Source organism: Leptopilina boulardi, unplaced genomic scaffold (assembly GCF_019393585.1).
Source record: "Leptopilina boulardi isolate dan_hultmark-lab unplaced genomic scaffold, ZJU_Lbou_2.1 LbouV2_316, whole genome shotgun sequence".
NCBI lineage: Eukaryota > Metazoa > Arthropoda > Insecta > Hymenoptera > Figitidae > Leptopilina > Leptopilina boulardi.
This window is the reverse complement of record NW_026137881.1, coordinates 1,296,750-1,315,290: the sequence shown is the minus strand read 5'-3', so window position 1 is coordinate 1,315,290 and position 18,541 is coordinate 1,296,750. Positions and strand designations below refer to the sequence as shown.

The window sequence follows — 18,541 nt, the reverse complement described above, 5'->3', positions numbered from 1 at the left end:
CAAAATCAATTAAAAATCCAATAATTATACAAAATTTTCAATTTAAAATTTAATTATTTACCAAGTTTTCAATTTAAAATGAAATAAAATTCAATTATTTTCTAAAATTTCTATTCAAAATTAATTAACCAAATTTTCAATCAAAAATGAACTTAAATTAAATTATTATCCAAAATTTCAATTAAAATTTAATTATTTACCAAGTTTTCAATTTAAAATGAAATAAAGTTCAATTATTTTCTAAAATTTCTATTCAAAATTAATTATCCAAATTTTCAATCAAAAATGAACTTCAATTAAATTATTATCCAAAATTTCAATTAAAATTCAATTATTTCCCAAAAATTTTCAATTTAAAATCAAATATAATTTCATTATTCTCAAAAATTGGAATTCAAAATTAATTGAATTTTCAATAATTTGAATTTAAAAGCATCTAAAATTTAATTATTTCTAAAATTTTACATCGAAATTTTTTTTTTTTTGAAATTTCATAATTTCAATTATAACTCTAAGGAAATTCAATTATTTTTAACTATTTTAATAATATTCTTTGAAAATTCAACTATCTGAAACCATTTTTCAAATTATTGTATTTTGTCCGCATTTTCTAATAAATTTTTAGTGAAATCATCTAAAATTTTAATTACAAAACACTTAAAGTTTCAATTAATTTCAAAAATCTCAATTTTAAATATTTGAAAATTCAATTAAATTTAAAAAATGTTTTCCAAAAATTGTTTGATAAATTATTTTCAGTTCTGGAAAATTTAATAATTGTTTGAAAATTAACAATATCTTTGAAATTTAATTATTTCTAAAAATTTCAATTTTAACCCTTCGAAAAGGATTATTATTAAAAAAAAAAAAAATTTTATTTAAAAATCTGTAAAATATTTTTGTTAAAATAAAAAACAAATCCACTTTTTTTTGGAATATAAATCGACTAAAACGACTTTTTTGTGTCTTTAAGTTGATTCGAGGCCTGTGTTTTTATAATTATTATTTAATAGGTATTCGTTGGCACCTGGTACCTTAAAAATTAATTTTTAAAAATAAATGTTTTTCAAATTACTATCTTATACGAAATTTCCTGGCGCATCTTTTTTCTCATCATACATTTTTTGTACAATTTTTGAATCAATATACAACTTTAAAAAGAATTTCGTTGGTAAACGTTGTGTACTTCAGCTTCGTGAATTGAATTTTCGAATTTGGAATTTTAAAGAAACTTATTCCGAAATTTGGAAACACAATTATACAACTTTGGCAAAAATGAGAAAAAGAATTGTCAAAATTTGACACGTCATAAGATTACTATTCAAAAAAACACGTGAAATCAGAAAAGGCCAACTTCAAGTTAGGACAGAAGGACAGACCAAGCATTTTATTATTATATAATTTACCTAACCAAGCAGACGCAAACATTTGCAGCTGCTTGCTACGAAATTTCCCCTTCAAAACCTACATGGATAGTATGCGCAGAATTCGTAAATTCGTTCTATTAGCAGTGCACGAACTTAAACGACACGCCCACCGTGTGCACGCTTACCATGCCACTACTCACTGCGGTAAAGCGTGGAAGTTTCACCTCCTGGTTCTAGTCTTCTTGGACTGTAGCTATTTTATTCGCTGCAGACACGGAAACACGGTGGCGCCTCTAGTGGCAAAGTGGCGCATTTTTCGTTGGATACTTGTCAAATGTTTACATTAGAAAAAAGTGACATTTAATTGTTTCTGACGATTAAATCTATTTGTGATATACTACGGCGACCAAATTTATAAACTATTAAGATGTACATGAAACATAAGTAACTTTTCGATTTGAGTCAAGCTGGAAAAAATATTTTAGGTTGCATTTTTTATGGAGGGTGGTGAAAATGGCTATTAACATAAACAAAAAAAATTATTAAAAATTAATTTCAAGTAATTTTGAAAGATCAAGTTATATGCACTTTTTGGAAAAAATTATTTTCAATTAAAATCTTTTATTAGATAATTATTTCTTTACAAATTTGAACTTTTTTCTGAACTGAAAAAATTGCAGTGTTTATCAAACTTTAGAACCAAAAGTTTTTGTTATTTAGTGAAACAATTCTCTTCAATCGTAATTTTTTTTAAAGTGTTAAAAATATGTTGTAAAAAAATTAATTATGAAGTAAAATTTGAATTGTTTACAATTTTTTAATATAATTAAAAAAATATTTCGATTTTAAAGAAAGTTTTTCTAAATTTAAACTATTTATAAAAAAAAAATAGATAAAAAATTCGACTTTTGTTTATTCTGAAAAAATAGCAAATGTTAAAAAATAATTACTTAACATAATTTTATCCGAAATATTTCTAACTAAATCTTTAAAAATAGGTTATATTTAGTTTAGGTTTGCATTAAAAATTATTTTTTAATTTTGAGGTTATGTTATATCCTACATTCTCTTTAATTATTTGTTTTAATAAATTATTTTGGTTCATATGTGTAAATGGAATTTTAAAAATCAATATATATATTTTTTAAAATAAAAAAACTACCATTAAATTAACTGAATAAGGAGGAGAATTGACAGACGTTTGACGAATCACACTTGCTTTAATTGCTTCACTGATTCCATTAACTCTAAATTCTTCCACCCTGACAATGTGAATCATCGCTAAAGCCATCCCTTTTTTAATTGTTTCTGGGCGAAATTCAATTTCATGGTTTATTGAAGCAAACCCCGTTTTTATTATAACATTCATATTATTTACATTGATTACTATTGATCTGTCATTATCGTTGTCCAACGAAAATTGCCTAATTTCGCCACATGGAGCGCTGATAGTCATATGTTCCCCGCGTAAAATAATATTGTTCATCAAAGAATATGTAAAACGCATGAATTATCTCAAAAAAGATTTGTAAAATGTAAAATTTTTTTATTAATTTTCCGTAAATATTTAGAAATTTACCCATAATGCATTGGAAAAAATAGTACTTAATCAAAAAAAAAAAAAAAAACCATGTGCTTATTTGTTTCATGTTTTTCTGATCCAAAAAATTTTACTAGTTTGAAAAAAGAATTTTTTTTGGGCTAAGAAAATTAGTAAGTCAAATACGAACATGGGTTTCTTTACACTATGATTCTAAATAATAATTATTAGTTATCTAAATCGGAATTTAAAAAAAAAATAGAAACTTTAATTCCGAGACTTAAAAATTATAAAGGAACAAATAAAAATTTCTGATAAAAACTAAACGAACACTAATTATACAATATATGAATTTAAGTATCGAAAAGAAAAATTACGATTTTAGAGATTATTATTTATGCGATCCTTGTGTGTCAGCGATTGTGAAAAATTTTCGAAAATATTTCGAAAGCTGCAATGATAATTTTTTATTACTTTTTTTGAGAATTTCGAAATATTTAAGAAAAAATTTTTCTTTAATATTTCTTTTTAGTAAAAAATTTTAAATTATTATCAGAGATTAAAACCTAAATTAAATATATTTTGACAAAAATTCTGATGATAATTTTTCGATTATCAATATTTAGTAATTTATCTAATTTAAAATTTGTCAAAACTGATATGTTTGAATAATAAATATTTAACAAAAAAAAGTACCAAAATTAGAAATCGAGAAAATGAAAAAATTGTACACCTTCAAAAACTATAGTTTTAATATTGAAAAGACTCAGATGACTGGTACATATATATATTTGATGTAGTAATTAAATAATTTACGTGATTTTAGTTTTTAGTACATATTAAGGTTTAGTCTCGAATTTTAATGTTATCGTTGGTTTTATTTATAATATACTATATAGATCTGCTATTGCAGAAAATTGTAACATTTTTTCTATGAATCATCCTTTTTTATAACTTTTTCAAATAAAAATTTCGCCAACGAGACCGAAAATTGTTTCTTAGAGGTAATTTTACATAAATCAGTTAGCCAGCAATTTACCTGAAATATATATTTATATACAATAAGTGAATTATTTTGATTGAAATGAAAATGTTGGCGCAATATCTAGATATTTTATAAGTAAATTTAAAATGAATAAATAAATTAAATAAATAAACAAAAATTAAATAATCTTTTTATTTATAACTTTTTATGTAATTCTGTATAGGGGAATGTAGTCATGAGTGGACAACGTTTTGTTTTTCCTTTATAACTTTTTTTTGAAGTAAATAATTAGTGATTTGTATTTATACAAACATCAAATGTATGCAATTGCGAAAAACTTAAGTGGTGAAGATCAACAGAGTGATCAACTTATGAAAATACTGGTCCAATCATAACTATATTCCCCTAAATAAAAGATTTTTATTGTTGTTTTATGTGCATGTTGCCGCACTCAATGTTTAGATTGAGAACCCATGCACGAGGGAAGGGAGAAGCGCGCAATGATTGGTCGCTCTCCATCGTTAGCAGAGTTCTCAACTTGAACATCAAGGAATGTGTAATTCTTAGAATTATATCGCAAATTTCTTGAAAATATCGTTATGAAAGTTGGTTTGGTTAGTATATATGGTAATAAGAAATGTAACACAAAACAGAAGGATTATTACCGAATTTGGTTTCCCCTTTAAAAATCGTGACAATTGTCCCGGAGTGATATTTAAAATTAAACATGCAGTTTCATGAGCCTCTCTCTCGCTTTCTTCATTGTAATTTATATAGTCACTATCATTTTCACAGTAATATTTGTAAATTTGTTGTAGAAATTCCTAAAATAAGAGAAAAATCTAAAATATAAGTAATTTTTTTTAACAAATTCTAAAATCTAAAAAAAAATTAAAGATAATATTTTAACATCAGATTCTTAAATTGCAAGAAGGTTAATAATAGTTTGAGTTATTATTTAAAAATATTATTTTTACTTTAATGGCAGAATCATATTCAATTCTACAATTTTCTAAAACTTCGACTTTTAATTTCATGTCGACCAGAACTTGATCAATTTTTAATTCTATTCTTTCTGCTTCTTTTTGATTTAATTTATCATTTTGCAAAACCACTTTATATTGCTGAAAATTAATAACAATTAATGAAAATTATATACAAAAAATTCTAGGATTAACATGATAATATTTAAATGTAATTACACCGTTTGACAAAATTTAACTTTTTTTCACACACGAAAATGTCAATGATTTTTGGAAACTAGAGCCAAAAAAATACGGTCTGTCTGACGGTGTTATATTATATATATATATAAAAAAATTAGGAATATTATATTTTTAATACCTTCTCGTGAATATCAGCTTCAGATTTTTCTGATCCGGAAACTAATTTTTCCTTCTCAATATCCAACAAAGAAATCTGTAATTACGGATATAGGATTCAAAATAAAAAAAAGATTAAGGAAGAGCAAAAATATTTTTTTTTAAATTTCAATTATAAAATGTGAAAGTAATTTGGCATTTATCGTTTTTTATATACCTTTGCTTTAAGTTTCGCGTTTTTGGATCGTAGAGAATTATTTTCGCTCTCTAATACTTCACTTTTCTTTGAACATTGATCATGTTCTTTCGTAATTTCTACTAATTGATTCTTGTAACTATTTAATAAGACACCTTTATTGATGTTTGCTGACTCAGAACGATGAAGTCTAAAAAATAATTTTTTCTTTTTTTAATTTTCATTCTATTATAAAAAGGTCATACCCATAACGCATAACGCGTAACGCTTTTCCGGGATCCTAATACAAAAAGGTTTAACCAAAGCGTTCTGCGTTACGCTGATTAGTAAAACTAATAAAATCAATTAGTCGAATGTAGTATCAATATAAAATGTCATATATAAAACATCACTATACTACTGTTTTAATTATACAAAATAATTTAATGATTAAAAATAATAATTAGCGCGCTAAAGCACGCAAAAATCTGGTGCAGTAAATTATTAAATTAATAAGTTACTTTTTGAAACAAGAGGGAAGGACTTTTTTCCTTTTCCAGAAGAAAACAACAAAATTTCCTCTATATTGGTTTGCAATTTTGAATTTTTTAAATTTTACCTCAAATTTAGATTCAGCGACCCCAAAAAATCCCGAGTACAAAATTTTAAACGAAACAAATCAATTTAAAATTATTCTGCCATATTGGGTCCGCCATTTTGAAATTTTTTAATCTGAACTCAAATTCGGATTCAGCGAGTTAGTAATCGAAAACATAAGAAATTCTGGTATAAACAGCGCAATATAAACTATTTTGGAATAAAGGATTTTTTATAAAACAATTGCAATGTTTGGAAATGGATAACAGTGGTTGGATTTATAAAAAAAAAAAAAAAAAAAATTTATAATTTTATGAGTAAGTTACTGTAATTTGTGTTAATTTAAGGTGGTTTAAACAGAGATAATACATAGTTGCTCATGTTTTCTCAAAATAAAGTAATTTTGCCCTGCATTTTACCCATTTTTCATCCGTTCTTGTCTTTTTTGTACTTTTTTTAAAAAAAGAGGTATAAGTTTTTTGTTTTAATCGCTATTAAAAATTGTCAGAGGAAAAAAGTGTTTATTTTTACTCGTATTTTTCGAAAAAAAATTGAAAAATTCTTTTTTTTGCAAAATGCGAATTTTAAGAATTTTTAAAAGCTTAAAATTTGAATAATTTTGTTGATTTTTGACGAAATCATCTGGCCAACGAACTCAAGCGAGATTTTGGTACACATAAAGTGTATACCAAATTTGAAGTCGATTCATTAAAATTTGTTCCAATTATCGTCAGACCAAATTTTGTCTACAGACATAAAGACATACATACAGACAGACATTTTTTTAAAACCCATTTTTTAGGCCTCAGAAAGTCTCAAAACGTCGAGATTCACTGAATAGAGAGGGCTCAAAATCGCCTAAATGTAATACCTTCTCATTATGATGAGAATGTAATAATAGCTTCCTCCACGAGCAAGCAATAGAGTCTTGCTGATTAATTTTATTTGAATTGGTAAGGAATTTCTTCATTTTCCAGGAAAACATTCTATTCAAAAAAATGGAATAAAATTGATACATCTTAGTCTAGTGCAATTTAGGTTCAATTAGTAGGTTTTTTTGAAGGTATTACGTGTTGTTTTAAGGTAAAAAAATAATAGAGACATGCTGATTAATTTTGTTTGAATTGGTAAGGAATTTCTTCATTTTCCAGGAAAACATTCTATTCAAAAAAATGGAATAAAATTGATTATTCTTAGTCTAGTGCAATTTGGGTTCAATTGGTAGGTTTTTTTGAAGGTATTACGTGTTGTTTTAAGGTAAAAAAATAATAGAGACATGCTGATTAATTTTGTTTGAATTGGTAAGGAATTTCTTCATTTTCCAGGAAAACATTCTATTCAAAAAAATGGAATAAAATTGATTATTCTTAGTCTAGTGCAATTTGGGTTCAATTGGTAGGTTTTTTTGAAGGTATTACGTGTTGTTTTAAGGTAAAAAAATAATAGAGACATGCTGATTAATTTTGTTTGAATTGGTAAGGAATTTCTTCATTTTCCAGGAAAACATTCTATTCAAAAAAATGGAATAAAATTGATTATTCTTAGTCTAGTGCAATTTGGGTTCAATTGGTAGGTTTTTTTGAAGGTATTACGTGTTGTTTTAAGGTAAAAAAATAATAGAGACATGCTGATTAATTTTATTTGAATTGGTAAGGAATTTCTTCATTTTCCAGGAAAACATTCTATTCAAAAAAATGGAATAAAATTGATTATTCTTAGTCTAGTGCAATTTGGGTTCAATTGGTAGGTTTTTTTGAAGGTATTACGTGTTGTTTTAAGGTAAAAAAATAATAGAGACATGCTGATTAATTTTATTTGAATTGGTAAGGAATTTCTTCATTTTCCAGGAAAACATTCTATTCAAAAAAATGGAATAAAATTGATTATTCTTAGTCTAGTGCAATTTGGGTTCAATTGGTAGGTTTTTTTGAAGGTATTACGTGTTGTTTTAAGGTAAAAAAATAATAGAGACATGCTGATTAATTTCATTTGAATTGGTAAGGAATTTGTTCATTTTCCAGGAAAACATTCTATTCAAAAAAATGGAATAAAATTGATTATTCTTAGTCTAGTGCAATTTGGGTTTAATTAGTAGGTTTTTTTGAAGGTATTTCGTGTTGTTTTAAGAGCATTTGAACCTTTGTGACGTCACAAATCATGGCGCATTACACGCAAACTTCTCAGGTATGTGAAAAGCACAATTTTGAATATTTTTTAAAAAAACCTTTTGGAAAATGTTTAGAATAACATAGACTCTGTCTGTTATGTGCGGAAAATTCAAAATTTTGCGTTTAAACCTTTTTTAAACAATGTTTAAGTTGGTTGTCACAAGTAAGGAAAAATACATGAATTGCTTATATGTAGGCCATTTTTGGAATGACCAGGATAAAAATTTGAAAATTCTTATGTAATTTATCAAATATTTAAATTAATTTTTTTATAATAAATATCAATTAAAATTGTTTATTACTAATTAAGCAATAAATTGTTGTTGTTTATTTCCTTTTTTTAAAAATCACATATAAACCTTTTTTACAACATTGAGATGAGTAATTTATAAAATTCTCAAAAAATTGCTTTTTTATATGTGCTTTTTGAAAAAAGTACATAAAAAAACAATAATTTTTGATTTAAAAAATTGAAAACTAATTCAATTTTTAAATATTACGTTTCACAATTTTTAAATTGGTAAATTTCAAAATTAGAAAAAAATGTTTTTTCAGAGATTTCTTGAATAAAACATAAGAAGTATTAAGGGGACTTTCTGGTTTAGAATTTCAAAAAAATCGATTTCTTTTTTTTTTGCTTAAAAATGTTCCATAGTATCATAGAATTACTGTCCCAAAACGTTTTTTAAAAATATGTACAAAAACAAAAGTTATAACAATATTTATGACGGTATGTATTTCAACAACAATCTACAGTTATCTTATTTACATATTTGCTGTTCCTCTTTTATTGATATTAGCTTGAAACATGTTACTCGAGGGTTTTTGGGGTCGCTGACTACGAATTTGATGTCAGTTTTTGAAAATACAAAATGGCGGATCCAATATGGCGGACGAAAAAATAAAAATTCAACCGGATTTGCTTAAAACTTGTTACTCGGGGGTTTTTGGGGTCGCTGATTACGAATTTGATGTCAGTTTTTGAAAATACAAAATGGCGGATCCAATATGGCGGACGAAAAAATAAAAATTCAACCGGATTTGCTTAAAACTTGTTACTCGGGGGTTTTTGGGGTCGCTGATTACGAATTTGATGTCAGTTTTTGAAAATACAAAATGGCGGATCTAATATGGCGGACAAAGATTAAGAAATTAATTAAATTTAGTTGAAAATGGTTACTTGTGGCCTTTTGAGATTGCTAGTTATGAATATAGGCACAAAACATTATCGTTCTAGGAACATCAAATTCGTAATCAGCGACCCCAAAAACCCCCGAGTAACAAGTTTTAAGCAAATTCGGTTCAATTTTTATTTTTTTTGTCCGCCATATTAGATCCGCCATTTTGTATTTTCAAAAACTGACATCAAATTCGTAATCAGCGACCCTAAAACCCCCGAGTAGCAAGTTTTAAGCAAATCCGGTTGAATTTTTATTTTTTCGTCCGCCATATTGGATCCGCCATTTTGAATTTTCCAAAACGGACATCAAATTCGTAATCAGCGACCCTAAAAACAGCGGGATACGAAGTTCTGTTGTAATAAAAAGTTGTTTGATATTCATGACTCAATGAACTATGTTATAAAAACTTTGAACGCGTTTTTCTCGAAAACTCATTTTTCAAACTGGTACAGAGCTTTTCTCGAAATCTACCGAACCGATTTTGAAATCCCAAAAATTTTTCGATTCTTTATTTAAAAAACTGGGGCCTAAACCTCTAAAAACTCATATTTCTACCCCCTGTGTTTTTATATGGAGGTAAATTGACCCAAAAACACGGCGTTTTTGTGAGTTTTTGAGAAAAATGTACATAAAAAATAAAAAAACCTTAAAAAAAATCGTTTTTGAGGTTTAGGCCCTAGAATAAATCCTTATGAAGAGATTCCCGTTTGGAACTTGAATTTATGTATTACAGGTTGCCCGGAAACTAACGTACCAAAAAAAAGGTATCTTTTGGAAGACGCCACCTACAGCTATGAAATTGAACTAAATACACTCAAACATATTTTTTTAAATTTTCTCTACGCAATGTGCTACAATGTCCAAAAATAGTTTTTACAATTTCTTTAATACTGTTCTTACAATAAAAGTTTTAAAACCTTCCTTTTTTGTCAATTCTAAACCAGAAAGTCCCCTTAAATAATTATTTATTTAAAAAATTGAAGAATAATTTTATTTTTAAACAAATTTTTTTCACAACTTTGAAATTTGCAAATAGCAAAATTAGGAAAAAACTGCATTTTTGTATGTTTTTTTTAAAAAAAAGTAAATAAACAACAATTTATTGTTTAATTAGTAATAAACAATTTTAATTATTATTTATAATAAAATTAATTTATCCTGGTCTTTCTAAAAATGGCCTACATATAAGCAATTCGTGTCATGCGCCATGATTTGTGACGTCACGAAGGTTCAAATGCTCTTAAAGAAATGAGAAAATACATACAAGTATATACTATAACATATACCTAAAAAAGTGTTAAAATTGATTTAATTATATTATATCGCATTTACTTGTTTCGAAGTGCAATTATAGTGGAATTGTCTTTTTCAACTTTTTTCTTTAAATTATTTAATTCTCGACATTTTTGAAGATCATTAAAACGTGTATTGTTATATTGTTCATGATGATCAGCAATTTCCAAACATTTTTTTGTATCTTCGAATTTTTTTCGAAGACTTGTATTTTCACTAATAAGATTATTTAAATTTCGATCTGTAGTGGCAAGTTCTTTTTTCAATTTTGAAAAACAAATTTTTAAATTTTCATACTTGTGATTTTTGTCAACTAGTATTTTTCGATTTTTTGTTAATTCATTTTTTGCTCTGTTTAATTTGATGACGGTATTTCGAAGCTGAAATATGAATTATTATTTAATTTTAAGATTGCAATGTTTTGATTTTTTTGTTGGTGAAATTTATATTTTATTATTAAAAAATAGGATCAAAAAATAGTAAATCAGAATGAAAAGTTTTGTTTATTTTTTTTTTCGAAAATTTAGTTTTGAATAATGGTCAAGTATAATAACTTTGTTATGCAATCCCTTGGAAAATTTTCCAAAAATTCTCAGCTGTTTTTTATATTTGTCTTTCTTTTTTCCCGTTAAAGCATTTGGTCCAAATTTTTGACAAGTGAAAGCACAAATATCAATAATCCGTGCTTGAAGAAGATCATTTTTTTCTTTTGCTTCTTCTTCGATACGCTTTAAATCTCTACAAAAATATTGTACTTTTTTGTTAAATTAAATAGTAATAAAATTGAAAAAAAAATTTTTTTAATAAAAGTAAATCAATAATAATTTAAATGAATGAAAGTTACTTTTCAAATTTCTCTTTCTGATCGTATTTTTCCTTTAAAGCTTTCTCAACAGAATTTTTTGAATTTCTCAATTCATCTTTCAATTCGGAAATAATTTCTTTATATTTGGGTTTTGACGAAATATTTTTTTCTACTTTCATTGGAATAGTATAACTATCTTCTGTAAACTAAATTTATATATTTTTAAGTAATTTTTGTTTTTTTTATTAAATATATAAATATTTTATATTAAAAAAAAAAAAAAATTTATTTTAATATTAATTTCTTAGGAAATTTTTTATTTTTGAACCGTGTTATCATTTTTCAATGCCTCATCAATTAACCACTGGGGTGGATCATCTTCAACAGTAGTTGCATGTGATTCTGAATTCAAATATTTGGCTAATTTATTTTTATTGTTAATTTCATCTTCTTTTATTTCTTTAGTGCTCGTTATATTTGAAAATGGCTCACCACTTGCTTTATTAGCAATATTTCTGTTAACTAAAATTTTTTTTTTCTTATTAAAAACATCGATAAAATAGAATTCTGTTATTAAAATAATTAAAATTATATTTGAATAGTTTTATTTTTTTTTATTTTTAATTATTCTTAGATGTGCTATATTGATGACATTTCAGCAATTATTTATATAAAATTTTAAAATGTATATGTAAAAATAATCATTTATCACTGGAGACTGTATATCGTATGTCGGTAAAAGGAGAATGAAATACTGAGAGTAGTCGACGGTTTTAAGGAATAGTCGCTCTATCATCTACTGCCACCTACTTTCAATTTTTAGAATTAAAAAACAAGTTGTGAAATTTATTCTTTTAAAAGGTTAACAAAAAACATTTTTCTTTGCATATATATATTGTTTAAAAAAACATTTCAAATTTTTAAAATATTCTCCAATTTTATTTTTTGTATATTATTATCGAAATACAGAAATTTTCTAATCAAATAGTATAAAATTCATATAAAAGTCGTTACTTTTTTAATTTGAATCAGTGAAGTTCACTGCTAATCAGTAATTTGCATTGAAATTCACTGATTCAAATCTGTTTTACCGACTGCAGACATAACCTATAAATTTCTTTTTTGGCAAGGTTCAATTCGTATTTGTCGCTAAGCAAAATTCAGTGAAGCTCTTTGTATATTCAATTCAATTCGTATAAATGAGCTTTCATCGGTTGAGAATTTAAACAAAATGACCAACTCGTCTATTGAATTTGAGCTGACGAATGGAAAAAAAATTAAAGCTCAAAATTTTGTTCATTGAATTAGCACGAATAGAGAGTTTGGAAGTTGAATACACAGCTTTGTCGAATTCAGAAGAATTGCAACATAGCTCCAATTCGAATTTTTCGCTAAGCGGGATTCATTGAAGCCCATAGGGTGTATTCATTTCAATTCAACTGAATTAGTTTTCATTTGCTGGGTTTACTAAAAATTGTTTTTTATTTAGCACCATTGAAAGATACGTATGGTTTTTAATTAAACCAACTGAGGTTATATTTTCCATTGTCCCTACTCACCAAAGTTCCATCTTGCCATTTGTTATAACTACCGATAATTAACAACTACCGCACCCTGCTCTAGTGAAACTTTAGTGACTTTATTGTTAAAATTAAAAATTACTAAATTTTCACTAGAGCAGGGTGAGGTAGTTGACGAGAATTTATGACAATCGGCGAGTTGAGACAATGGAAACCAACCTTGAACATGTGTCAAAAGCAAGTGAACACAGTATTGCCAACTTATGTCAGAATTCTATAAATGTCCCTATATGTAGTAATTTTAGGAAGGTTGCCAATTGTCCCCACTCGCCATTTGTCATATAATTCTCGTCAACTATCGCACTCTGTTCTAATGAAAATTTAGTGACTTTATAGTAACTTTTAATTTTAACGCAGTTACACTAAATTTTCACTAGAGCAGGGTGCGGTAGTTGACGAGAATTATAACAAATGGCAAGATATGGGACTTTGGTGAGTGGGGACAATGGCAACTTTTCTTTAGGAAATTTATTAATACCAACATTAATATGAAAATAATCACAACCGATGCAGTGTTTACAAACGGTACTTCTATACTGAATTTCAGTAGATAAATTTTACTGAACTGTTGATAAATTTCAACTATTTCGCTAGTAAAATTTCTAGAGAGCCACCCACAACACAAAAGACGAAGACGCAATCGTCAAAAAAAAAAAAAAAAAAAAAATTATCGATGAGATTGTCTGCAATCAATTTTCTGAATTATCGAGGTTGCGACCGCGCAGGTCGATATATATAGGTATCGGACATTATTGGACCATATGGAATTTGGGTCCGAAAACTAGTTCTGTACAGGAAATTGCTAACGACTTAAACGCCGGGGCGGTACCAAGGACCCTATAGGTCCCATGGACCATGTGATGGATGGACTCTGGCACTCTGTAATTTTGAGGCGTTACGTGTGTATCCCTCTAAATAACACGTATATATATATATATATGTAGGTTTGATATCTTCTCTCCTATGACGTTTTCTCGTCTTTTTCACATCCTTTTTACTCGTCATTTTGTAATTTACTTTGTTTTATAAGGGAGAAATTAATTTTTGAATTAAAAACAAAATTGCATAAATAAATTTCTTTTTCCGATGGATGAAGAAAATGTTACATAGAATTTCCGTTCAACGAAAGACTTTTTGTTGAACAGAACATTTTGGATTAGATACAAAATTTGTAAAAAAAATCTTGAAAAGACATAGTAAATTTAAGAATTCTTTTTTATACAGTGTCCAAAATATATATTTGGACTTTGATTTAATAAAGTTTCGTTAGTTAGAAATTAATTAATGGCAAATAACTTCAGTTAATTGCAAAATTTTCAACATTTGAACTGGACGCGCGCGTATAGTAATGTTTGATTTTCCAATTACCAAAATGCAGGATCAAAATGAGAAATCTCACCATTATATTTGTAGCACTTTACGGTTCATTTCATTTCAATTAATCGTTACAAACTCTGAATTTTCGAACAAACATAAAATATATATTCAATGTATATGGTTGTACAAGCTTATAAATTCCTAGTAAATTTTTACGACAAAAAAAATAACATTTTTTTTTTTTAAATATCCGATTATACATTTTTAAAAACAAGTCTTTTAAGCTGTGCCAAAAAAAAGGGAATATAGACGAAAATTTTGCGTGAAATAAAGTCAAACAAACATATTGCTTTTACGTATTGTAAATAAATGTTTTTAAAAATACAATATAGATTGAAAATAATTTTAAAATATATAGGAAGTAGAATTTATCTATTTTCTAAATACCACACAGGATTCAAATCAATCATTAATTGGAAAAAAAAATTGTTTGAAAGATCTCTAATATGAAATTTCAGTGAAGTAAATATATATCGCGGAAAGAAACACTTCTTGATTCGAGAACTTTTCTCAGGAGTGTATATATATATAAATTCGACGTAAAAGATATTTATGACTGTTATTTCTTTAAGTGCATTTGATATTGAGAATGTATATATATATATACACTAAACGCGGTTTCATATAGCCACGATCGGTCCCCTGGTAACGTGGAATTATTGTAGATAATACACGGATAGTTAGTCCGCGATTAGTCTGTCTAAAGGATGATATTCCTCTCCTTTTCATTCCCGTATGCCCTTAAGGCACCCTACTAGGACGCCGTCATGATAAATGACCGAATCCTTTAGACAGTTTTTTTTTGTTTTAACTATATACATATATATATATATATACGAATACGACGAGACCGCATGGTTCTGATCGTCTTGGGCGAAGGTCGCAGCCACAATTTTGCCGTAAATCACAGTAAACGTTGACGTAAACGCCAGGGTAATTAGATACACTTACCAGAGGTAACCTGTACTTCTTGCGCGTCCTCCTGGTCCATTTTCTTCTCAGCCTTCTGTTTCTGAAAAGAAAATAAAAAAACATTCGTTTAATAATTTTATAATTAGTCCTTTAATATAATGTTAGAATCTATATGATGTTTTTTGGTAATCATTATTTATTACATCTATTTCAATTATTATTTTTTATATGTGATCTGGATTTTTTTTTACTTTTCTGCGATTATTCTCATAGAAAAAAGTACGTTTCTTTCTAAATTTGATGAAATTTTTCAAAATTTCTCCCCCATATTGAATCAGACATTTTGAATTTTGAAAATCTGATGTCAAATTCGTAATCAGCGCCCCCAAAAACCCCTGAGTAATAAGATTCCACGTAAATTGATAAAATTTTTCAAAAAAGTGCGCCATATTGGATCCGCCATTTTAAATTTTGAAAATCTGATATCAAATTCGTAATCAGCGCCCCCGAAAACCTCTGAGTATTAAAATTCAATCCATTTTGATAAAATTTGTCAAAAATGTCCGCCATATTGGATCCGCCATTTTGAATTTTGAATATCTGATGTCAAATTCGTAATCAGCGCCCCCGAAAACCTCTGAGTATTAAAATTCAATCCATTTTGATAAAATTTGTCAAAAATGTCCGCCATATTGGATCCGCCATTTTGAATTTTAAATATCTGATGTCAAATTCGTAATCAGCGCCCCCAAAAACCCCTGAGTAATAAGATTGCACGTAAGTTGATAAAATTTTTCAAAAAAGTGCGCCATATTGGATCAGCTATTTTAAATATTGAAAATCTGATATCAAATTCGTAATCAGCGCCCCCGAAAACCTCTGAGTATTAAAATTCAATCCATTTTGATAAAATTTGTCAAAAATGTTCGCCATATTGGATCCGCCATTTTGAATTTTGAAAATCGGACATCAAATTCGTAGTCAGCGCCCCCGAAAACCCCTGGGTAAAAAAGTTTTAGCCATTTTGATAAAATTTTTCAAAAATGGCCGCCATATTATATCTGCCATTTTGAATTTTGAAAATCTCTCATTAGATTCGTAATCAGCGACACCAAAAGCCCTTGAGTGATGAGTTTCAAGTAAATCTGAACAATTTTTTAATTTTTTCTGCCATCTTGGATTTGACATTTTGAATATTGAAAATCTGATGTCAAATTCGTTATCAGCGACCCCGAAAACCCTTGAGTAACAATTTTTAAGCAAATTGCATTAGTAGTTTGCCATATTATATCCGCCATTTTGAATTTTGAAAAAACTAATATCAGATTCGTAATTATGCAATTTCATTTTGACTTTCACTTCGGGTTTGATCTTGACTTTGAATTTTACTTTCATTTTTAGGGTTTCGTTGCCCAACCCCGAAATCCTTAAATGTTAAAGAATTTTTTTTTAACTCGAAATTTTTTAATTTTCTGAATAGAAAAAAATTACCCTTTTTTTAATTCTTGAGGCATATTGATAAATTTCCATTACATTTTTTTTTATAAAAAAAAATCTCAAATAAAATTTACAAGAGGAAAATATGATAATTATCTAGGGAAAATTTGCTTGAAATACAACACCCATAAATAATTTCATTATCCTTTAACAAAATTTTCTTTTTCATATTATATATATATATATATATATATATATATATATATATATATATATATATATATATATATATATAAGGGTTTTTGATGAAGAAAACAACGTATCGATATTTAATTATATATTTAAATTAAAATTTTGTTTTCATACAGAAATTGTAAAATAAAATCATCATTAAAATTTCATTGTTAAAATAAAAAATCACTGCAATATTTTGATTTTTTAATAACGGCTTTTTATACAAGGCTAATAAAGTATATAAATTATCAAAAAAAAAGTTATGCGATTTTTCTTTTGCATCAAAAACCCCTTTTACAAATCACATAGAAAGGAAAAATGAAATAAGCTCTGCAGGTTATTATCTCATCAGTTAGTTTTTATAAATTTAAATCAATTTTCAGTAGAGGAAATTTTTTTTAATTTAAAAAACCTTAACGAAATAATATGTCTTTGACTACAGATATGAACTTCACAAAGAAATCTTTAATCCCTTTTCCTCGTTGTACCATAATATTTAATAAATGAATAACTGAATAAAGAAGTCGTTAAAGTTCCATGACGTCTTTAATATTAAAAGTAAGGGCCAAAGGGGGAACTTGCCAACATCATGAAAGAAATAAGCGAGCGCGCGGATCATCTCAACAGAGCAAATGAACTGAGAGTAAACGTCGTTAAGATAATGTCTTGGTCGCGTAAAATTAGCTTTTTTAATATCGGACAGTCGTGTACTTCCGTCCTTTTACTTATATAGATATATATATATATATATATATATATTTTTTTTTTTTGCAGGACCCTCAGAAATGTTGTTGTCTGAGGCTAAAAGGATTCGGCGATAAACAACAGTGAGTCTTGAAATTAGGTATACCAGAGGGCTTTGCAATTTACATAAAAATCCCCCGCGGTGGTATTGCGTTCACAAACCTAGGGTGGCCGATGGATTAGCAATGTTCTGTACAAGGAGAAAAAAAAAGAAAGTGAAATTTCACACGACGATTCTCTTATACATATATATATTTAATATTCGCCCCAATGCACGGTTTCTTTTAATTTTTGATATTGGTCATAAAAATAATTATTTCTGATTTTACTATTTACCCTCATAACAAAAGGATATCCCTAGGATATCCATATCAATGGTCGATATCCTAGAATGGTCCCCAGGATATATTGGGATATCTATAGGATATCCCTAGGATATCCAAACCGCCGGTATGTGGGACATCCATAGGATATCCACAGGATATCCCTAAGACATCCACAAAATATCTATTGGATATTATATCGCAGGATAGCCATGGGATATCCTCAGAATGTCCGTGGGATATTCTTAGGATATTCACGGGATATTTAATATCTCAACATATATTTTTAAAGGTTAAAATTGTTAAGCTAATATAATGAATAATAATATAATAAAAACAAAAATCTTATGAGCTTCTAATTTATTTTAAATGAAGATTTGAAACGCATTTTTCAAAGTTTTTAAATAAACTCATGCACTTAATTTATAATTAATATTAATAGTTATTCGTTATTTGCGGGGAAGAATTTATATTGTTTAAAGCCAATTTATTTTCTGACAA

At 27.0% G+C, this 18,541-nt stretch overlaps 1 protein-coding gene across 1 annotated transcript in view; it reads right to left on the bottom strand.

The window, feature by feature from the left end:
• Positions 1–4,312: 4,312 nt before the first annotated feature.
• LOC127283984 (uncharacterized) overlaps positions 4,313–18,541 on the bottom strand; it is a 58,842-nt gene continuing 44,613 nt past the window's right edge. Inside the window, exons 6-15 of the mRNA XM_051309212.1 lie at positions 15,342–15,402; positions 11,762–11,955; positions 11,473–11,573; positions 11,183–11,366; positions 10,668–11,008; positions 5,432–5,600; positions 5,237–5,311; positions 4,870–5,016; positions 4,558–4,716; positions 4,313–4,429 (exon numbers count right to left, since the gene is read on the bottom strand). Of these exons, the coding sequence (XP_051165169.1) occupies positions 4,313–4,429; positions 4,558–4,716; positions 4,870–5,016; positions 5,237–5,311; positions 5,432–5,600; positions 10,668–11,008; positions 11,183–11,366; positions 11,473–11,573; positions 11,762–11,955; positions 15,342–15,402 (1,548 nt within the window). The remainder of the gene's footprint in view (positions 4,430–4,557; positions 4,717–4,869; positions 5,017–5,236; positions 5,312–5,431; positions 5,601–10,667; positions 11,009–11,182; positions 11,367–11,472; positions 11,574–11,761; positions 11,956–15,341; positions 15,403–18,541) is intronic.